At 53.8% G+C, this 20,407-nt stretch overlaps 1 protein-coding gene across 3 annotated transcripts in view; it reads right to left on the reverse strand.

Moving 5' to 3' along the window:
* Window positions 1-365: 365 nt before the first annotated feature.
* Window positions 366-20,407, reverse strand: part of PLEKHD1 (pleckstrin homology and coiled-coil domain containing D1) — a 30,179-nt gene continuing 10,137 nt past the window's right edge. For all 3 annotated transcript variants that reach the window (XM_082733994.1, XM_082733996.1, XM_082733995.1), the window contains 12 exons: window positions 18,369-18,462; window positions 17,939-18,028; window positions 17,633-17,709; window positions 16,676-16,767; window positions 15,604-15,656; window positions 7,746-7,840; window positions 6,272-6,365; window positions 4,473-4,651; window positions 3,784-3,916; window positions 3,289-3,433; window positions 2,770-2,919; window positions 366-2,549 (listed from right to left, as the gene is read on the reverse strand). In XM_082733994.1, the coding sequence (XP_082590120.1) occupies window positions 2,377-2,549; window positions 2,770-2,919; window positions 3,289-3,433; window positions 3,784-3,916; window positions 4,473-4,651; window positions 6,272-6,365; window positions 7,746-7,840; window positions 15,604-15,656; window positions 16,676-16,767; window positions 17,633-17,709; window positions 17,939-18,028; window positions 18,369-18,462 (1,375 nt within the window). In that variant the 3' untranslated portion in view covers window positions 366-2,376. The remainder of the gene's footprint in view (window positions 2,550-2,769; window positions 2,920-3,288; window positions 3,434-3,783; window positions 3,917-4,472; window positions 4,652-6,271; window positions 6,366-7,745; window positions 7,841-15,603; window positions 15,657-16,675; window positions 16,768-17,632; window positions 17,710-17,938; window positions 18,029-18,368; window positions 18,463-20,407) is intronic.

The following is a 20,407-nucleotide window of genomic DNA, read 5'->3' on the forward strand; positions in this document are numbered from 1 at the left end:
TGGAATTTGAGAAACAAGGCAGTGGATCATGGGGGAAGAGAGGAAAAAGTGAAATGGGATGAAACCAGAGAGGGACATAAACCATAACACTCTTCATATCAGAAAATAAACTGAGGGTTGCTGGGGGATGGGAGGGATGGGGTGGCTAAGTTATGAAAACTGGGGAAGGATATGTGCTACGATGATGCTGTGAATTGTGTAAGACTGATGAATCACAGACTGGTACCCCTAAAACAAATAATACACTAAGTTAATGGAAAATAATAATAAAAATAAAAAAGACTACATGCCTGGAATCGCCCAAGTCCATATTTGGCCTGCAGGGGGCAACATCTCTCCAGCAATGATCACACCAGAAGCGTTACTGCAAGAAACCCATTTAATTGGCTACGGAGTACGGGTTTTGTTTTTTTTAAAAAATCAGATCAGTACATTTCCAATAAGCCATTTCCACTGTGATATATTTTCATATAGAGATGTTGCTTTTTTTCTATTTACAGTGTTAGGTACATAGTGAGCTTTTAACAAATAAATACTTATGGATGGCTCAGTTGGTGAAGATAACCCAGATAGCCCAGACTTGCCTGAGGTATAGAAAGTACAAGGTAAAATAGGAGGAGAGGAAATAAGAATTGGTGAATGTGCACGGAAAAGCACTTTCTCTTCTGGTTAATAGCTTGCCTCGGGGAAAAACACATTCGAAAATTTCCAAAGGATCTTTTTCCAAGAGCAAACCATTATTAACAGAATTATTTAAAAAACCAAAAACACGGTAATCTTGACTGTATACCTCTTCCTCCTTATTTCAAAGTCCATCCTCTATAAATGTTAGATAAATGAGTTCCAAGTCTATGCAGGTTTCTACATGTTTGGAGTTTTTACATTTAGACTCATCCCTTTTCAGACGCATCGATTCTAAGTGTCTCTGCCCCTGTTCCCACCCGGCTTCCGCAGAGACTGGCTAAAGCCATCAGAGTCCACCCAGGACTTTAGCTGAGTCCCCCTTAGCTTTGCTGGGCAGCCGTGAGCACCATGAGCAGTGCACCGCGGCCTGGCCTGGGCAGGCCGTCCAGCAGATATGCACGCATTTGGGGGGGTGGGGGCAGCACCTCTGCTGGCGCGTGCCTGGCAGCCATCTGTGCACCGCTCAGACCGGGCTCCTTGCTCTGTTTGCCAAGCAACAGAAGATCAGCACCTTTAATACCAACAGTGACCATGAGCACCCAGATCCCAGGTAGACCCCCTTTCTTTGGCAGAGATCAACAGACCCAGGCAGCTTTGGAGAGTGTGGCTAGGAAGAGAGAAGAGCAGTCGGTCTGTGGCTGAGGGCTGTCCCCTCACAGACCACCAGCAAGATGTTTCAGCTTCACCCCCAATGACAATGGGGCCAGCCAATGGCTACTGGTCTTCTACAGGTCCAGGCCCTTCATCTTCCAGGGTCACATTGCTTCAGTGGGCAAAGCCTCTGCAGAAAGAGGAGGCTGCAAGGTGGCTAAAGCAGGAGCAGCTCAGAGGGAGGCAACTGTGATCCCACAGACCAACAGGGCCCCCACAGTCAGAAGCAGCTTCCTCCTTATCCAACCAGTAGGAGGCAATGCCACCTTGTCCCACCCCCTGAGCTTACTACTTGTCATCTGGGAGAGCCCTCAGAATCACTGCCGGCCCCATATCTCAGTAAGGGCCCTGGGCCCTAGATACCCAGCAGGAGGAATGTGAGGGAAAAGGGGCAGGGTCACGTCACCCTCCAAGCCACCTGAAGCCGCAGGTGGGAGAACTCTCCTGAGGACGGGAGCGAGTGGGTAGCCCCTCTATCAGGGCCCAACCTCAGGAAAGGAGACACCATGGCAAGTGTGGTATGCCACAAACCCAAAAGTCACTGTGTTAGGCCCCTCTCTTCCCTGCCCCACAATGTAGTAAAAGTGAGGGCCTTGGCTGTGGGATATCTGTGGGTCTTAGAAGCAAAGACAGGGTTAGGAACCCCAGGAGGGAAGCAGGTGACAAGGCAAGGCGGGGAGGCCTTCATACACAAGGACAGGGCGACAGCATTGCAGAGAGATGCAGTGGGCACAAGAAAGGGCTGTGGGCCTGGCCTACACCACTCCCCAACCAAAAGGTCTCCAAGCGCAGCCAGGCCCCCCCTGGCCTCCAAGGGAGCCTGAGGTGAGCACCAGGCAGGACCCAGCTGGGGCCTGACTGGGCCTGATGTAAACGTGAGGGTAGGGTAGAGTCTGGGAGAGCAAGGGGCCATCCCTGTGCTTTGAGGGTGAGGCTGCTGCGGGTGGAGCTCCCCAGAGGCGAGCAGAGAGGGTAGAGTCAGACCCCCCCCCTCGCCCACCCAGCGGCTGAGGAAAGACCCGGGAAGCAGGGCAGGCCCCCTCATGACTTCCCACCCCGAGGAGCCACAGACGGCGCTCCTGGTTGGTTTGCCATGATGTGGTAGATGGATTCTCGGAAGCGCTGGTCCCGGCTGAGCCGCTTGGCCACCTCCTTTAGCTCCTCCATGTTGTTGGCATCCAGCTGGGAGGTCATGAAAGACTGGGACGGCTTCACTGGGGAGAGGGAGGCCGTGAGCAGCCTCCCTCCGCCGAGGCTTGCCCGGGGCCCCAACCCCAGCCCGCCACCCTCGCTCCCCACCCCACAAGCTTCTCGGAATCCTGGAAGATGCCCGAGGCCAGGCCCGGGGGAGCCAGGTGCAGGCTGCCTAGTCCGGCCTCCAAGCTGGACCAGCACTTCCCACCCTGGCAGGCGCGAGCGGACAGACGCACTCACTGTCATTCCAGGAGGTGCTGGAGCGGCGCCGGTGGAAGCGGCAGCTCTTGATGCGGCGAGTGGCCGCCTTGTGGATGTACACGGAGTTCTTCATGATGACCGGCATCTTGGCCTCCAGCTCCGCGTTCCGGATGCACTCCTCGAAGAACCCTGCGGCCGCAGTGCCGCTGCGTCCTTCCCGCCTGGCCCCGGCCCGACCCCTCCCCCCTCCCCCCCACCCCCACCCCGGCTCCCGGCTCTCACTCCCGCCGCAAACACGCGCCCCCCGCCCACCCGCCCGGGCAGGGCACGGAACTCCCCGCCGCGCCCCCACCCGGGTGCGAGAGACCCAGGAAGCCTAGCCCAGGACGCGCAGGCGGCAGGAGCCTGGAGAAGAAACTCCCTTGGTAGCTCGGGACCGCCTAATGCGCCCCGGGGCCCGTGCGGCGCTCCCGGCCCGGATCCCGGCTCCGCAGGGTCTGGACTCCCGTGAGGGCTGAGCCCGAGGGCTGGGGGCTGGCACCCGGGGCTGGGCCTTACTTTTCAGGTGGCTCACGTCAGCCCGCATCCTCTCCTCCTTCTCTTTGTTCCGCACCTTGGAGTTGAGCCCCTGTTCCAGGCTCCGCAAGGCCCCCTCTGCCTCCCGCAGACGCCTCTCCAGGTCCATGCGGACCTTCACCTCGGCCTGGGGCGGGGAGAGGGAAAACAGACGAAAAGGGGTCCTGGGGAGCAGTTGCCATCTCCGGTGGAAGCCCTCCCTGGTCACCCCACCCCCACCCCCCATCAAGAGGGCTTGCTTGCCTCTGGACTTGGATGGAAGTTACCATATCCTGACTAGGGTAGGCGCCCTTGAGCAGATGGCCCGGACTCAGCCTCTGCACCCTAGTAGCGGGTTAGCTGCTCCCCAAGGGGTGGCTCCATCGCCTGCCCCTAGCGGGTCAGACTGGCCGAGATAATTGAGGTAGCGGCGGGGTAAGGGATGTGAGAGGGAATGTGCAAAAAACCCGGCAGCTGCCCACAGGCCCTGGCCAACACCTTGAGCTCCCGCTCGGCCTGCTGCTTCTCTGCGGTCAGCTCCTGCAGCGAGTTCTGCAGGGCCTGGGACTGGGTCGAGTAGAACTCCCGCTCTTCCTCCAGGGCCCGAGAGCGCTCCTCGTTCTCCTTCATCCTGCGGGGCCGAGGGGGTGCTCAGTGCTTCCTCATGGAGGGGGCTTTCCAGTGGGAGGGCAGCCTCTCCTGGAGACCTGGCTGGAGAAGTCTGACACCCAGGCTTCCTGAACCCCAGAACTTTCTACGTTCTGTCACCCAGGGGATGAGAGGAGTGGTATGGACAGTGAGGAGAAGCCCCTGGCTTAGAGTCAGAAGACCAGAGTCTCGGATCCTAGTCTTGCTAGTTCTGTAACTTCAGGAAAGTCCTATCAACCCTCCTAGGCTTGGTTTCCTCATTTGTACAAAGGAGCTATGAAGACATCCCCAACCTGTGACAAAGCACTGTTAGATCGACCTAATGCCTCTCTGTATGGTCCCCACAACTGCAAGAGATAATGATCAAGTCAGCTCTGGGTAGTGAAAATTTTCTTTGCCTTTGCCTCATGGGGAAAGTGAGTCCTAGGCAAAAGGAAGTAATTGATCTATCTGGTCAATGCCAGCTAGAACTCAAGAATGTGGGTGTGCAGTTCAAGGAACGTTACCACACTGGACTCAGAGCTTGAAGGGCCTCTCACCGCTTCTCAGCCAGAAGCTTCTCTTCCAAGAGCTGCTGCATCTTCTCCTCTATCTGCCTCAGGTTGCTGTGGAGACCCCCACTGGGAGGGGGCTGCTCACTCTGATTGGCCAGTGTCTGCAGCTGGTTCTCATTCTCTTCCAGCATCGCCAGGGTTTTCTTCTTCTCTATGGAGAGTTCCTGGCATGGAGGGAGGGAGGGAAGAGAAAGAGCCTAATCTAGGCTCTCCAACATGGCTGCCCTCATCTGCCCTTCAATTTCAGGGAGTGATGCCCTCCTCACTCGACATTCTAGGAGAGACACCTGAAATATCTTACTTCTTCCCTGGTGATAAAAGGTAAAGCAAGATCTCCTTAACAAAGAGGTAAGGTTACTCCTTCACCAAGGGACTCGGGGAGGAGCCCGCTGCAGCTTCCAGGGAACTTGACACCTGTACAGCCGGGGCCCAAGGGCACCATGACCTTCGGGGGTCTTTATTCCTCCAAGGGCAAGTGATGGAGTGTGTTGGGCTCATGAAGAACACCCAAGAGGAGTGAGCCCAGAACAGAGGTAGACGTCTTCCCCATTTATCAATCTGGGGTCTTGCACTACCCAAAAGTTCTGGAGTTGAAACACTCCACGAGAACCATCTATCATGATGTGAAGTGGAAAGATAAACAAATAAAAGAACCATAAATAAAGCCCCAGTCAGCTGAGAGAAAATAGAAACCTTGCAGCCTTTAAGGTAATTCATGAATTCAGTAAACATTAGCAATGTACCAGGCTCCTGCTAGGTGCTGGGTTTGGAGAGACCTTAAGAAACAGTCTAGTGAACTTCACAGTTTGGAAAACACAACCTAGTGTCCCATAACAGATGTGCAAAGTGCAGCAGGAGCCTAGAGCTCAGAACAAACCCTTGCCTGGAAGAGTCAGGGAAGCTAGGGTATGGTGATGCTGGAGTTGAGTCTTAGAAGGATGGATGAGTTCTCCAGGCAGAGAAGAGGTGGAAGGACATTCTGTGTAGAAGGAACAGCTTGGGCAAGGGTGTAGAATCTGAAAGAGCTAGGTTTCCCCAGGACACATGAGCTCAGTGGTTTGGAGGAGGAGTCAGAGTGTCTTTGTGCAAGGTGTGGAGGAACAACCAAGGAAAAGTCAAGGAGGAGGAGCTGGGGACAGAGTTGGCACTTGGTCCTTGGTACATGCCACCTCCTTCCTCCCCCTCAGTTTCTGTGGCATCAAACGGAGGTAATATGACAGTTGATTTCCCTTCATGATCAGTTTCACCCAGGAGCAGCTATGTGAATGAGCCACAAGAAGTAATTCTTCATCTGGTATAAAAATATCAACACTGGGGGCGCCTAGGTGGCTCAGTGGGTTAAAGCCTCTGCCTTCGGCTCAGGTCATGATCCCAGGGTCCTGGGATCCAGCCCCCCATCAGGTTCTCTGCTCAGCAGGGAGCCTGCTTCCTCCTCTCTCTCTTTGCCTGCCTCTCTGTCTACTTGTGATCTCTGTCTGTCCAATAAATAAAATCTTGAAAAAAAAAGAAAAGAAAAAAAGAAATTTATTTAAAAAAAATATATATATATATGAACACTGAAGAAGGTGGATTTCCCAAGGCCACAGTCACAGCAGGACCTGGGTCCTGGGTCCTGCATTAGGCCTCCTGGGCTCGCTGGTCCACAGAGAAGAAATCTTTTAGATCAGAACTCCATCATGCCCCATTCCCTTTATGGAGAACCCTCTGGGGAAATGCTGCTGGGAAAACAGTGTCATATGGCCCAACCAACCAGCCTGGCTCCAGGCCAACCAGTGGCCCCTCACCTCCAGCGTCTGCTGCAGGGACTCTGTGAGGTGCCTCAGCTCCTTCTTCTCTTGCTCCACACCCTTGAGGCATCTTGCTGTCAGCTCGAGTTCCCTGCAGGGACAGAGGGCTGGGTATGGCTGTGTCCACCACCTCTCCCAATCCCCTCTGCACACAGAAATGCTTCTGTTTCACCTCCCGATATGGCTCAGAGGGGTCCTTGGAAGGTCAGTCCCTCTGCCTGGTGGGGTCCTGACAGCAGCTGTAGGGACTTGGGGCTGAAAGAAGGAGATGCCAGCCAAGTGGGGTTGAAGTCACGTGCTCCAGGTACACAGGCAGATGGGATAAACCCAGGACCACCCCGCAGGCAGAGAGAAGCACTGGAGAAACCATGGAGATCCCGGCCCCACCCCCTGTCTTCTGCAGACGGACCCTACTAGAACCCCTACTCACTCTGAATTGGGACATGGCTGAGGCCCCTCTCTGGGGTGATAATCTCCTTGTTGCAAGCCTAGGCCCCCTCAGGCATTTACTCCTGGTTTCCCTTCCTCCTGCCCAATTTCTGAAAACCTACCCATCCTTCAAGGTCCAGCTCAATCGAACCTCTCTTTTGCCCACGAGGATCACATGTATACCTTAATTCCGATGACACAGGGAGTCTGCACTGTGCCTCCTAATGGCTGATTATATATTACTGTGTTGATGTTTCCTGGGTGTGAGTCTGGTTTTCCCAACCAAATTGTAAGATCCTGCACTGTAAGATAAGAGTACTTATCTTCTATTCCAGTATCTGGCACAATTCTGAAGATAAGCAGGTGCTTGGCTGTTTACTTGTTAAGATTCTTGGAGCTTTTCCATCCCCACAGCCATTGTCTAATTGACTTCCTTTTATAAGGTTGTTGCAAGAAAAGTCTTTCTGAGCTAACACTGATTATCAGTAGTGATGATGAGGAGGAGGGTGACAACCACCCCCACAGCAGAATCCAGAGCATTAGTCTCCAAATCCCTAGAGAGTCCGAATCAGAGTGACCCGGAAAGCTTTTGAAAATATAGCTCTCTGGACCCTACCTTCAAGAGATTCTCATTCTGCTACACAATCGGAATGTGTAGCTGGGCAACTGGGTTTGCAAATCATACCCAGGACTAAAGATCCCAAGGGACAGAATTAGCCAGAACGAGAAGAGGGGCTATTGGGGGTCTTGGTTAATGGCACCTCCCGTCTGCCCCTGGGTAAGGAAGGCTTGACAGAGGCTTGCTGGGGGGAAGGGAGCGCTGGTCTGCACCTGCCCGTGCCTCATGTCCAGTCTGTGTGGGCTCTACAGCTCCTTCTGGGTACCCTGAGGCCTGGAGCACTGGTAAGAGAGACCCAAACCAAGCCATCACGTAGTGAGGCTCTGCTGGCCGAGAGCTCCCCAGGCCTGACGGGAAACATGGGTTCTCACCCTCTGTCCAAGGCGCACCTCCCTCCCACCCCTTCCTGGGCACCACCCCCACCTTTTGATCTGCTCCTGCTCCATTTTCAGCTCCTGCACCACCTCCTCAAACTGCTGCTTCTCGGCTTCCAGCACCTGGTTCAGGCGTTCAAGCTCCTGAGGAGAACCAGAGGGGAAGAGAAGAGTCATGCGCAGCGAAGGACTTCTGAGGTTGGAACCGCAGCTCTTATCCAGGAGCCCCCTGGGATGCAGTCCAGGCCAGGCTCTATGGGAGCAGACTCGGGGGCAAGTCCCAAGGAGGCTTGGTCCCACTCAGTGACACCCAATCTCAACAAACCCAAGGTCTGTGCGGGGTTTGGCCTTATCAGACACACTGAGCATGCTGCCGCATTTAGAAAGGCTGGCAAGGTTGTTTCCCTGGGACTGGAGGTGGAGATCATTCCAGACATCTACTCTGCCAGACAACTCCAGTCGCTAACACCCTCAGGCGTGTTGGCCGGCTCTCAAGTGCCAGAGGAAAAAGGGATGAGTGTCTATTCCCATCAAAGATCCCTAGAGTGCCATCTGTGAAGGGTGGCGAAGAAAAGCCATTTCCCCATTTTTCAGGGCTCTTTTTTCCTCGGGGCTTCTAGGAAGCAGCCCAGTGGCTGCAACTTTCCCTGTGCTCGGCCCAAAGGGCACAGGAGAGCCAGAAAGCGCCGGGCAGGCCCCCAGGCAGGGCCAGACTTGTGCTGTTAGGAATGCTGGCCAGCACCATCTTTTTCCAGCAAGTATGTGCCCTCCACAGGCCCTGTTTTCCCAGGCCTCACCGGCAGGTGGGATTGCAGGGTGCGCTTGGAGAGAAGCTTAGCTGCTAGCAGTTTTGCAACAACTGCTTTGCTCCTCCACAGTTCACACTGCGGGAAGATAGAATTTTCTGGCACTTCAGATGCCAGCAGACCCTGGCGATGCCTCTAAGAACCAGAGAGTGAAACCGATGCTCCTGAAGATAACACACTCAGTCATTGGGCTTCTCCTACCCCTCCTCCCTGTGTTGGCCCCAGGTCTGTGCGATACATGCTTTTCCCACCTGAGTCTGTAACCACGGGCCCGGCCCACACTGAGTGCTGGGCGACAGTCAGAGAAACGGGAACCCATGAATCAGAGCCCTTTACAGTCAAGGGCACTTAAAAGGTGTGTTTGTCTTCGTCAGACCCTCGAATCCCTGGATCAGTTTTCCTGCCAAGAGATGGCCCGGGTTCTGCTCGAGCGGCTTTCATGACAGGTAACTCGCCCCTTCAGACAGCCTGTTTCACTCCAGAACAACCTGCTCACAGCTCTTCCTTCCGGGTTCAACCTCAGCATGGGCCCTTTCTAAAAGCTACAAATACAGAAGCATTGAGGAAGGGCCCAGAATTTGCCACAAGTCTTGCAGGGTTCAGAGGAGAGGGCTGACTCTTGTTGATGGAGCAAAACTTCCCTCCAATGCTCCTGTCGCCGCCTCTGTCTTTGGACCACACTCTCTCCCTTCAGCATCTACCTCCCTCACTGGGAACTTGCTGTCCTCAGCTACCATTCCTCAGCCTTGAACCCTGAAGATCCTAGCCAGCAAAGGAAGAGCTGGGGAATGGCGCTTAGCAAAACAGAAGACTGGCAAAGCCAAGGACACAGCCAACTTGTGGACACCCTGAGTCCTCCAAGTACACCTAGGAGAAGGGGCAGCCCATTTCATCCACCTGGGCCAACTGAGCCCAAAGCTGCCTTCTCGTAACTTCACCGGCAGGTCCGGCTTCTCCCCTCAGATCCATAAAACAAGACTGATCCGTTTTCCCTTCAGGTGTTGGGGACGACTCCTCTGTCCCCAAGTCTCCTCTCCTCCAAGCCAGATAATCCCTGTCCACCATGCTTCATTGTGTTATTTCTGAATCCCCAGTAAAAAGTAATTATGCTTTTGAAAAGAATTCAGGCCCCTGATTTGGAAGATTATAGTAAAGGGTCTTCCCAGTTAATTTACAGGCTCAATGCGATTTCAGTAAAAATCCCAATGAGATTTTTTTTAATGGTTTCATTCATTCATGCCACACATATTTATTGGGTGCTTAATATTGCCAAGCACCTGCCAGGCTCCGCACTGAGGATGTGAAGATGAGCAAAACCAGACACGTCTCAGTTCTCACGGAGCTTACGGCTCAACGCAAGAATCAGAAACTAATAAAATAAGTACACACGAGAGTGTGTTTACAAACCAAGGCCCGTGATGTGCAGGACAGGGACACAGGCCTATGGAAAGCTGCCTTGGACAAGAAGGAGGATATGACTAGTGGGGGGAGCAGAAGGTAGATAAGAGGGAAGAACATGCCAGGAAGAAGGATCAGTATGTGCAAAGGCCCTTCGGAAACCTCCTGCCCCGAAAGAAGCAAGACAGACTCATACAGCTGGGCCCAGAGTGAGGGGGGGTGGGAGGAGTCTAGGCCACACAGGGCCTTGGGCTATGCTGGGGATTTGGGGTCTTTTTTCCTGAGCAAGAGCAAGGTTTTGGGCAAGGAGTAGGCGAAGAAGGCGGGCAACAGAATCCGACTTCCATTGTGAACCGTGACTCTGGCTGCAGCATGGAGAAAAGGGATGAAGAGGGGCCTGGAGGGATACAAGGAACCCAGGTGGGAGGTCACTGCCTTAGTCCAGCAAGACCTGGTAATGTGAGCCAGAACAGGGCAGTGAAATGTAGAGAAGTGGCCAGGTGGGTTCAAGAGCTTGTGGGGGCAATGCTATCAGACCTTGGGAGAGGCATGACTCCCGGGTTTCCAGTCTGCACCAACAATGGATGGTGGTGAATTCCTTGAGATAGGGAGCTCTAGAGGACCACCAGCTCTGCTGGGACAGATCATGAGTACCCTTGGACATGCTGAGTTTGCAGAACTTTTCAGACATCTGGCTGGAGATGTGACATCAACAGTTGGATATTAAGGGGCTGGAGCTCAGCAGAGAAAAGGGACTGCACCTGTCAATGGGGAGTCATTTGCACGCACACAGGAAATGAAGCCAGTGGTGTGGTCTCGACTGCCTTTGGATGTAGTGCAGAGAGAAGAGAGGGTATGGAGCTACTCTTAGAGATGGGCAGTACTACTTTGTAGGGTTAATGGGAAGATCACATGAGTTAATCTATGCAAATTGTCTGCAACATAGTCCGTGCTTAATAAAGGATAGATGGTATTATAACCAAAATTGTGTGGTATCTGTTCACGGATATACAGCAATTGAAAGGAACAGAAAAGGGAATTCTGAAACAGGTCTTGTATGTGATAATAATGACAATGATGGATAATATTCTCTGTGAGCTTACTGTTCTAAGTACTTTACACGTATTAACTCAGTTAATCCTCATAACAGCTCTGAAAGTGGATAATATTTTTATCCTCATCTTACAGATGAAGAAAGCGGAGGTACCTAAAGGTCAAGGAAACTTGTTCCCTTTTCCCCACACGGTAGCTAGTCAATGATGAAGGAAGGACTCAAACGCGGGTAGCAGCATAGAGCAAGAAGGAAATGGCTACGCACTGCTGGGGAGAGTGAAAGCTGGTGCAAATTTTCTGGAAAGCAATTTTTCAATATGCCTCAGGAGTCTTAAAATTTATTGCTCAAACTCAGTGATTTCCCCCATTGGAATCTCTCCTAAACAATTAGACAGCAGACCAAGAGTTAAGTGTATAGAAATGTTTGCTGTGCCATAATTTAAAATAGTGAAAACAGTCTAGGGGCACCTGGGTGGCTCAGTGGGTTAAGCCTCTGCCTTCGCCTCAGGTCATGGTCTTAGGGTCCTGGGATCGAGTCCAGAGTCCAGCTCTCTGCTCAGCGGGGAGCCTGCTTCTCCCCACCTCTCTGCCTGCCTCGCTGCCTACTTGTGATCTCTCTCTCTCTCTCTGTCAAATAAATAAATAAATAAAATCTTAAAAAAAAATAGTGAAAACAGTCTAGGTTTCCAAAGATAGAAGAGTAGTTAAATGGAACACCACATCGGATGAACTGGTACGTGGTCATTAAGAATGAAGTTTTTGAAGAATGTTGAATGACATGAAAACTTGCTAAAGGTACAGTGTTAATGAAGGTATCATGAAAAAGTGGCTATAAAACAGAATATTTGGACACCTGGGTGGCTCAGTTGGTTAAGCAACTGCCTTTGGCTCAGGTCATGATCCCAATATCCCGGGATCGAGTCCCACATCGGGCTCCCAGCTCCATGGGGAGTCTGCTTCTCCCTCTGACCTTCTTTTTTTTTTTTTTTTTTTTTTTTAAAGATTTTATTTATTTATTTGACAGAGAGAAATCACAAGTAGATGGAGAGGCAGGCAGAGAGAGAGAGAGAGGGAAGCAGGCTCCCTGCTGAGCAGAGAGCCCGACGCGGGACTCGATCCCAGGACCCCGAGATCATGACCTGAGCCAAAGGCAGCGGCTTAACCCACTGAGCCACCCAGGCGCCCCTCCCTCTGACCTTCTTCCCTCTCATGCTCTCTCTCTCACTCTCACTCTCTCTCTCAAATAAATAAAATCTTTAAAAAATAAATAAATAAAACTGAATATCCTCTTATGTTGAAAATAGGTATAAGAATAATATATATATAAATATATGTATATAAATATATATTTAAATATTTTATCTATTTAGAGAGAAAGAGAGCACAAGCAGGTGGAGGGGCACAGGCAGAGAGAGGGAGAGAATGTCAGCTAGACTCCATGCTGTGTGTGAAGCCCACTGCAGAACTCGATCTCACAACTCTGAGATCATGACCTGAGCTGAAACTAAGAGTCCGGATGCGTCACCGACTAAGCCACCCAGGCGCTCCTACAATAATATGTATTTTTAAAGACTGAAGAAAAATACCAAAATGTTGGCAGCAGTTGTCTGTTCACTGTGGGATCGAGGATAACGCTTGTTTTCAGGCTGTTCTACAGAAAGCATGATTTCTACTGTTAACAAGAAGGTTACGGACTAATGAGGACAAAGAAACAGAAACCTCTTCCCAGTCACTCACTTCTTTTCCACCTTTCACTTCACCTGTGTGAGTCTTAACTAAAACTGATACCCGGGTATAGCCTGAGAAGCCTGGATGACAGCAGAATCTATAAACCCGGAGCATCCAGAACCTTCTGTTCCTGCAGCCAAGAGGGTCTGAGCACTTGGAGCAGCCCTGCCACAGGCTGAGGTCAGCCAAGACCTACCTGCAGCAGCTGAAGCCTGTCTTTGCAGTCTAGGGCTTGTTCCTCTGACCCCCGGGCCTGACCTAAGGTGCAGGAGCTCAGGGTTGGAGAGAAGTCACCCGAAGGCAAATTTCAGCTCAAAGGAAGGAAGAGCTTTCAAACAACAGAGCAAAAAGGCAGAGAATAGCTCCAGAGCCTGTGAGTTACCCACAACAGAATCAGGATATCATCCCTCAGGGAGGTGAGCAGAGAGCCTCACCCTGAAGTGGAAGGTTCTTTCCAACACCCAGAGTCTGTTCTGACCAGGAGCAGCCTGGGTGGCAAGATGCCTGCCTAACGGGCCCTGGGCATTTCTAACTTCCTGTGTGCCTGCTCACAGGCAAGGCAGAGCTCTCAGAGTTCAGCCAGAAAAGGAAAGGTAGGCAGGCTGCCCTGCTCCAGGGGATGAGAGAGATGAGGTCACAGGGAGCCAGGGACATTGGAGGGACCTGCACCCAGGGAAGGGCATGGCCTCCTGCCCCAGGGCAGATGAGCCCCGGGGGGCTGGGGGGGTCCACCTACACTCTCTGCTCACGTGTCTAGAGTCCCAGGGCCTTCCTTCCCGATGGAGGATCGTGTGGCCCCACCACGCATGGCACACACCTGCGAGGGCCTTGGGCGTCCCTGATGCACTCTGTAACTTCTAGTCACCGAGATTCAAGGCAACCCAGGAGCTGGGCGGGCACAGTCGTTAACTCTTATCAGAGCATCACAGATGGAGAAACTGAGGCCCCCAAGGCCATGCAGTCAGTGATGGAGCTGAGACTCCAATCTGAGTCTCCTGGCCCCAGACCTTTCCCTTCTGCCCGTCCACAGCGGCCTTCGCTGTGGGAATCGGCCGGGCCAGAGGGAGTCACGTTCTTGGGCCACAAAACCAGGAAGTTCACAGCTGTCAGGCTTCATTCCTTCAACGTGCTATGGCTTTAAGTGAGGCTGGCGTGCAGTGGGTCTCCGCTGTCCTCAATTCCTGCCTAAAGACCTAGATAGAGTGTCTAAATTTTCCTCCGACTGACTGCTGCCCCAGATTTAGCCTCTCTGATGGATAAGTCTGTCTCTCTCCCTGCCGGTGGCTGTGTCCGTCATTCCATCCCTTCCTCTGGCTTCAATTACCTGTCTCTAGGTTGCCGACAACGCACCGGAAGTCCGGCTTCTCAAAGTGACAGAACTGTGTGAAGAAAATGCCAAGAGTCTGACACAGGACCTGGATGACAGCAGGGACGCAGGGAGGCCCACATACCCGCCGCGGCGGGTCGGGGAGGGGAGGCTCAGCGCTGTCACAAGGCCGATCCTCAAATCCACGCAATCCTAATACAAATCCCCACTGGCTTTGGGGTTTTGTTTTGGGTTTGGTTTGGGTTTTTTTTTCTGTTGCTGTGCATTGACAAAGTGAGCGTCAAGGCCAGCTGGAAGGATGAGTAGGCAAGAATATCAGACACCATTTGGGGGAAGGAGAGAAATGAGGATGAATCGTCCCAGTGGATGAAAATCAAGATGTAATGCGAAATTATAAGAATCCAAAACGCTCACTCATGGAGTCATCCTGCATTTATCAAGCTCTCATCCTAGGCCAGCTGCGGTCTGGGCCTGGGGAATATTCAGGCTGCTCCAGGAAGGTGACTCTTCCTGACTGTAGGGTCTGCCTCAGAGCCCAGGGAGGGGTGGTCGGGAAAGATGCTTGGCGAGAGGGAAGTCACAGAGGCGGGCACTGAGCCGGGGCTGACGGGCCCGGCCCCATGAGGACAAGGAAAATCAAGGGGACAAAGAGCAGTGGGCTGAATCGGGCTCCCCCGTGGGCAGGCCACTCCGCAGCCTCAGGCCTCGGGCAGCTCACATGCGGGTTGGGCCCCTAGTTAATAATAATCTGAGCGTGATACTGACAAACATGGGTATTCACTCAGCCCTATGTGCCAAGTATTTTATATGTAACATCTCACTTAATCTTCACAGCATCCTGAGAAGATGGGTTCCATGATCTCCATTTTTCATGTAAGAATATGGACGTTCAGAGAGGATAGGTAACTTGTCCAAGGTTACACCGCTAGAAGCGGTAAAGACCAAACACAGACCTAGGCAGCCTCGCTCCAAGTCTGTACTGCTAAACACTCCCCGTCTCTGACCTTCAGGGGTGTGATGGCCCTTCAGGACAGGCAAGGCCCAAGGCTGCATGGAGATTCCAAATGAAGGGGACTTCAGTGGCTCCCTGTCCTTAATGAGGCCAGAGTCTCCCTTTCTCTACAGGCTGCCCCAGGCTAATGTCCCATTAGCTTGGCTTTTTTGGTACTTCCATTGTGTCACTTAGAGAAGGAAGGAACCCCTGAAATCATCCAATGCAATCACCCCGATATGCAGAAGCCCCTCTCCAGATCACAGAGGCCATGCCAGCCTCCCGCGAAGATCACCAGTGACAAGCTAGCTCATACAATTTGGGGATGACTCTCTCTAGAAAGTGGTCACCTACGCTTTTCACTTTTGTCCCTGGGCACCGGCAAGAAGAAACACACTGCTGACAAGAAGCCCAAGCCAGCCCCAAGCACTGTCACCCCATGGCCTCTCTGCTCCACCTGGCTGACTTTCCAGCGAGTTCTCTGGGGGTCTTGCTCCCCGGCATGATTCCCAAATGCCAGAAACACAGGCCAGTCTGCGAAGGAGTCACCAGAGTGGGACATGCTGGGGAGGGGCAGCCGTACCGAGCAGCCCAGCGCGCCTACCTCTCTCTGCTCCCTCTGAAGGCAGAGTTCTTCCGTCTCCTCCATCAGCTTGTCTGCAAAGCAAGCACGCACCCTCTCACAGAAAGCTCACTGCAGCTCCGGAGAGGAAGGGGCCGGTGCCTTCTAGGAACCTCCTTCACTCCCAGGATCTCCCAGGGAAATGGTCCGTCCTGCCATGCCCAGGCCGGCCAGAGAGCCGCGCCAGCTCCTGGGGCTGGGAGCCGCCGTGCTGGCCTCAGCTGCCGCACCTCCTTTCTACTCACTGTCCCTGTTCATGCATTCACAAGGCAAGGATGGCCTCATCTTCAGAAGCTCAGGTGGGTGGGTGTCTGTACCCCCCTAGAAGTGCTGTTAATTGTGCTGCTGCTCAGATCACCACCCCTCTGCACCAGTGTCTGGCGGGTGGGGGAGGGCAGGTCCTGGGGGGACAGGGCTGTCTAAGGAACCGGGGCTGAGGCCCCAAGTGTCTAAGGAGGTGGCAGGGGAGAGGATCCCAGCTAAAGGATCAAACCCCAAGTCTCACCTTCTTTCCCAAACAGAACATGTTGGCCAGCCAGTCACCAGCACAAGGTCAGGTTTAAAGTGAGCTGGCAGGTACGAGAGATTAGGGGCAAAGCCGGGACCTGGGGACCCACGGCAGGATAACATCAACTCCATTTTTGGGGCCCATACCGTGTGGGCAAGAAATAAGGACTTTCAGGCATGTTCTCATTTGCCCTGGCCCTCCGCCACCTCTGAAACCTAGGGACTATTCTCGTCTCCATTTTAAGGATGAGGACATTGAGGTTCATGGGGGCTACATTGCGTGGGGACTACACAGCTGACAGAGAAGGGGCAAAGCTGTGGCCAGAGCTCAGGCTCCTGGCCACCAGGTCCTCCTGCCCCCTGTCATGCTGGCCAAAAGGACACAGGTTACAAGGTCAAAGCCTCTAGGCTTCCGGCTGATCTGTGTCTCCCTAGAGCTCGTTAAGCCCTGCCCCCAGCTCCACTGCCAAGCCCACGCTCTAATCCCTGGCCCCAAAGTTCTTGCTACCTAGGGAGCCTCAGCTTCCAGGCTATCCCTCTAGCCAACCTAAATACTCCTGCTTCTCCTTGGCCAATTGCAGCCCCTGGGCCTCCAGGCTTTTGATCATGGCTTCTCCCAGCTGGGCATTCTTCCAAGTCCTGGGGAGGGAGGGCAGATGGGACAGAGAAGAGAAGAAGAAACACAAAATCGTCACAACGGAAGGCTGGCAGAGAAGGAGACTGGGCATGGTTTGCGCTCACCCATCCCGTCTCCTCCAGAATCCCAGCCCCATTCACTCCGGCACCCGTGGTTCTGGGCATGCCACCAGCATCGATCAGTTACCGTCCCTGGAGACTGGCCCAGGCTGCAAAGTGGGCCACCGTGGACAGGGCCAGCAGCACTTGCGGAGCGGGGAAGAGATTGCTTCCCAGGCTCCTTCCACATCCTTGCATGCCACCCCCGGGGCACAGGGCCTGGTGTAGGGCCCGCTCGGTGTTATTTGTTGAACTGAAAGCATGATCCGGCGTGAACAGGCAGGTGCCAGGACAGGGGTTTATGGATAAACAGATCGTGCTAGGCTGGAGGTTTCTATGATCTGGAATCTGATTTACAAAGCACCAGTGTCAGGCTGTGCCAGGATTCACTGTGGGCCTGGGGAGGTGAGATGGGCGTCGGGAGGCAGCCAAACCCCCCAAACGATGCTGGATTTGCTCCCAGGAGTTCAGGACAAGTGCTGTCCACGTCTGCCACCGATGACTCCAGACAGGCCAAGCTCACTGTGCTCAAAGCCCACTTAGCAGATCCCCCTCAGATGCTCTACACCTGGCCTGGCCTTTCTTCCCACCCTAACCAGCATCCACAGCTCTGTTTCCAAGGAGGCCCAGCTATTTTTCTCCCTACCCTGTCCTTTCCTGGGGTCTCAGTGCCCACCCAGGATCCCAGTGGAGAGGCAAGGAGATCAGGGTGGACCCAGCCCATAACCATTCCCTTTCGGGACCTGTCCCCCTGCCTATGAGCACTTACACCTTCCCGGACTCCTGTAGCATCTCCAGCCACTGGGTCTGCTCAAACTCGGACTCAGCAGCCAGCAAGATGTTGCCCTGCCAGGAAAAGGAGCCACAGGTGTCCCTGAGGGGAGGCCACTCCCGGGACGTCAGAGACCACCCACAAGGCCCCAATGGCCCAGCTCTGCTCCTCCATCACACATCCCTAGGACATGGACACCCTCCCAGGCCAGGCCACTGGACAGGCTGCCCCTAGGGAGTCTGGAGGTCCTTGGAGAGGCTGGTCTGCCCCGCTAAGTCCACGCTAAGGGGAGAGTTTACTCACATGGAAGTCCTGGTGGGAGATTTTCATGGCATAGGGCATGCTGGGCTCCTCCCTGGCCTCCACCAGGCAGCCTCCTAGGGGGATGACGCCCTGGGAAAGAACCAGAATAGGCAGCCCCCACCCCGCCCAGGTCACTCAAGGCCTCTGGGAGCCCTCAGCCAAAGCCAGGTCCTGCCCAGCACCCCAGGCTGGGGGCCAGACTGACTCCCAAAAGGAAGAGGAAGGGCTGGGGCAGGCTCTGGGGCACAGGAGGGCACAGGGGTCAGCCCAGGAGAGGCAGGGAGTCTTGTGCCCCAGGAAGGATTTGTTCTCCAGACTCTCTGCTAGACCAGAGCAAGAAGAGAGAAGGTCTTCTACCCTTACAGGATACACTCCCCCATTGTCCCCACGAGACCTTCCCCCTGTGGCCCTGGGGGGGAGAATGTCTCACCTTAGGATGTATATTGAAGTATTTATTGCTTTCAAAGTTCTTTTTCTCGCTCTCAGAGTAGTAAAGAAGAAAGCTCTCTTTGATGATGAAAAACCTAGAGTGGGTGGTGGGGAAGAAGAGGCAACCAGGAGGGAAGGCGTGAGGTTTCTTGGGACAGTAAGAAGGCCTCGGAGGTCCTGCCACCCTGGGGACACCAGCTCAGACTCATCACCAACTCACATTCCCCATCTGGGCCAAGGCCTCAGCTGGCCAGTCACCCACCGCCGGAACGGCCTGGCCCTCGCCCCAGTGGGAAGCAGAAGTGAGACGCCCACAACGGACCTCCATGTTTGGCTACCTCCCTCCTGCCACACTGCCATCCTTGGCACAGGAGGGCACCTGTAGTCCTTCCCCTCCAGTATCTTCAATCCCTTGAGCCATAGCTCTAGTCGCTTAGGGTCTCCCCCAAGAGAGGGGGAGGAGGGAAAGAAAGGAGAAAGCTTTGCCACCATTTCTGCCTCTCAGCCTCTCTGTTGTAGGAAACACAGAGCTTTGGGAGGCCTCCCTCCTTGCTAACAGATTGTGTAAGATCCCAAGATGCGTCTTCTGACAAGTAATCATGATGCTGGCGATGGCATGGAATGTGGGTATGGAGGCCCACCAGCCCCATGACCTTTCCTGAGGCTGCAGCTGCAGGGAGAGGGTCCCCGGGGCACCCACAGCTGCCACCTCACCTCTCCCAGGAAAGAGAAGCTCAGCTTTGTCCTGTGGTATGAGCCCATCGCCAATCCTAGTTCTTTATTTACACCGACCCTCTTGGCCCAGCCAAACACCGAACGGAGCTGTGGACTTCCTGTCAGTGCCCTCCTCCCCCACGCCTCTCGACCCCTGATGGAGAAAGGACACCAATACCACCTTCTGCCCAGATGCAGGGACAGTTTGGGCCCTCCAGCACCTGACCCCGGTGGGTTTCTCGCCACTTCTGCCCTCAGCCTCTCTGTCCAAGCCAACACTGACCTTGACCTCACCACCCCTCACCTCACTACATTTTGTACAGTCCTGCGAAGGAGATTGTGCATCCTCCCCGGAAAGCCCTGCCTATTGCTTTTCATCTGGCTGCCCCCTTCCTTGGGAACCTGCCCAGCCCACAGTGCCATCCCAGCTCCTCCTGCCCTTGCTGACTGGGCCGTGCGCTGGACCCTTAGCGTCCATATGCACTAAGGTGTTCCTCTTGTCCTGAGGGGATGCTGGGCTCCTGAGGGGCAGGGGCATGCCCTCTCTGATCCACAGGCCAAGGGAGAGGCCCCCTGCTGGTTTCCGAGAAACTTCATAGGGTAGTTAAGAACACAGGCTTTGGCACCAGACAGACCTGGCATGTCCCAGCTGGGGGACCCTGGGCGAGTTAGCTCACTTCTCTGAGCATCAGTTTATTTACCTGTGGAATGGGGATGATAACACCTACCCCAGAAGAGCTGGAACAGTTTAAGTGGCTATTTGCCCCGTCTCTGGTGTTTTGTTACGGGAGCCTAACAAAGACAAATAGGTTCTTTCCTTCCTGACACTTCCGGAGTCCCCTCCCCACCGAGGGTACAGCGCTGTGCCAGGGACGTAGCTGGGGAGAAGGGACAACAGGTGGATGGTCACTGGCCACAATGGGCAAGGAGACAACAGGGGCTCTGGCGTCAAACAGTCCCCATCCCTCAAGCCACGATCTCAGGCGAGCTCTCAGCTTTGCTCAGCCTCCCTTTCAAAGCTTCTCTATAACATGAGGGGTACAAATATTTGTCTCTTGGGGCTGCTGTAAAGACTCATTGCTGAGCTCCCGTTGTGTGCCAGGCACTGTACTCGGTGCTAGGGAGCGAACTGTGGGCAAGAGAGACACATAGAGCTTACAGTTGAGTATGTGTGCATGGGCAGGCCAACGGTAAGTAAGCAAGAGAGAAAGTCCACGTACCAGATACCAACAAATGCTCAGGGGGGAAATAAAGTGGGATAAGTAACGGGGTGAGTAGTGGGTGGGGGTTTCAATATTAAACACGGTGCTCAGGGAGCGCCTGATC

The sequence above is a fragment of the Mustela nivalis genome (assembly GCF_964662115.1).
Source record: "Mustela nivalis genome assembly, chromosome: 6".
Taxonomy (NCBI): Eukaryota; Metazoa; Chordata; class Mammalia; order Carnivora; family Mustelidae; genus Mustela; species Mustela nivalis.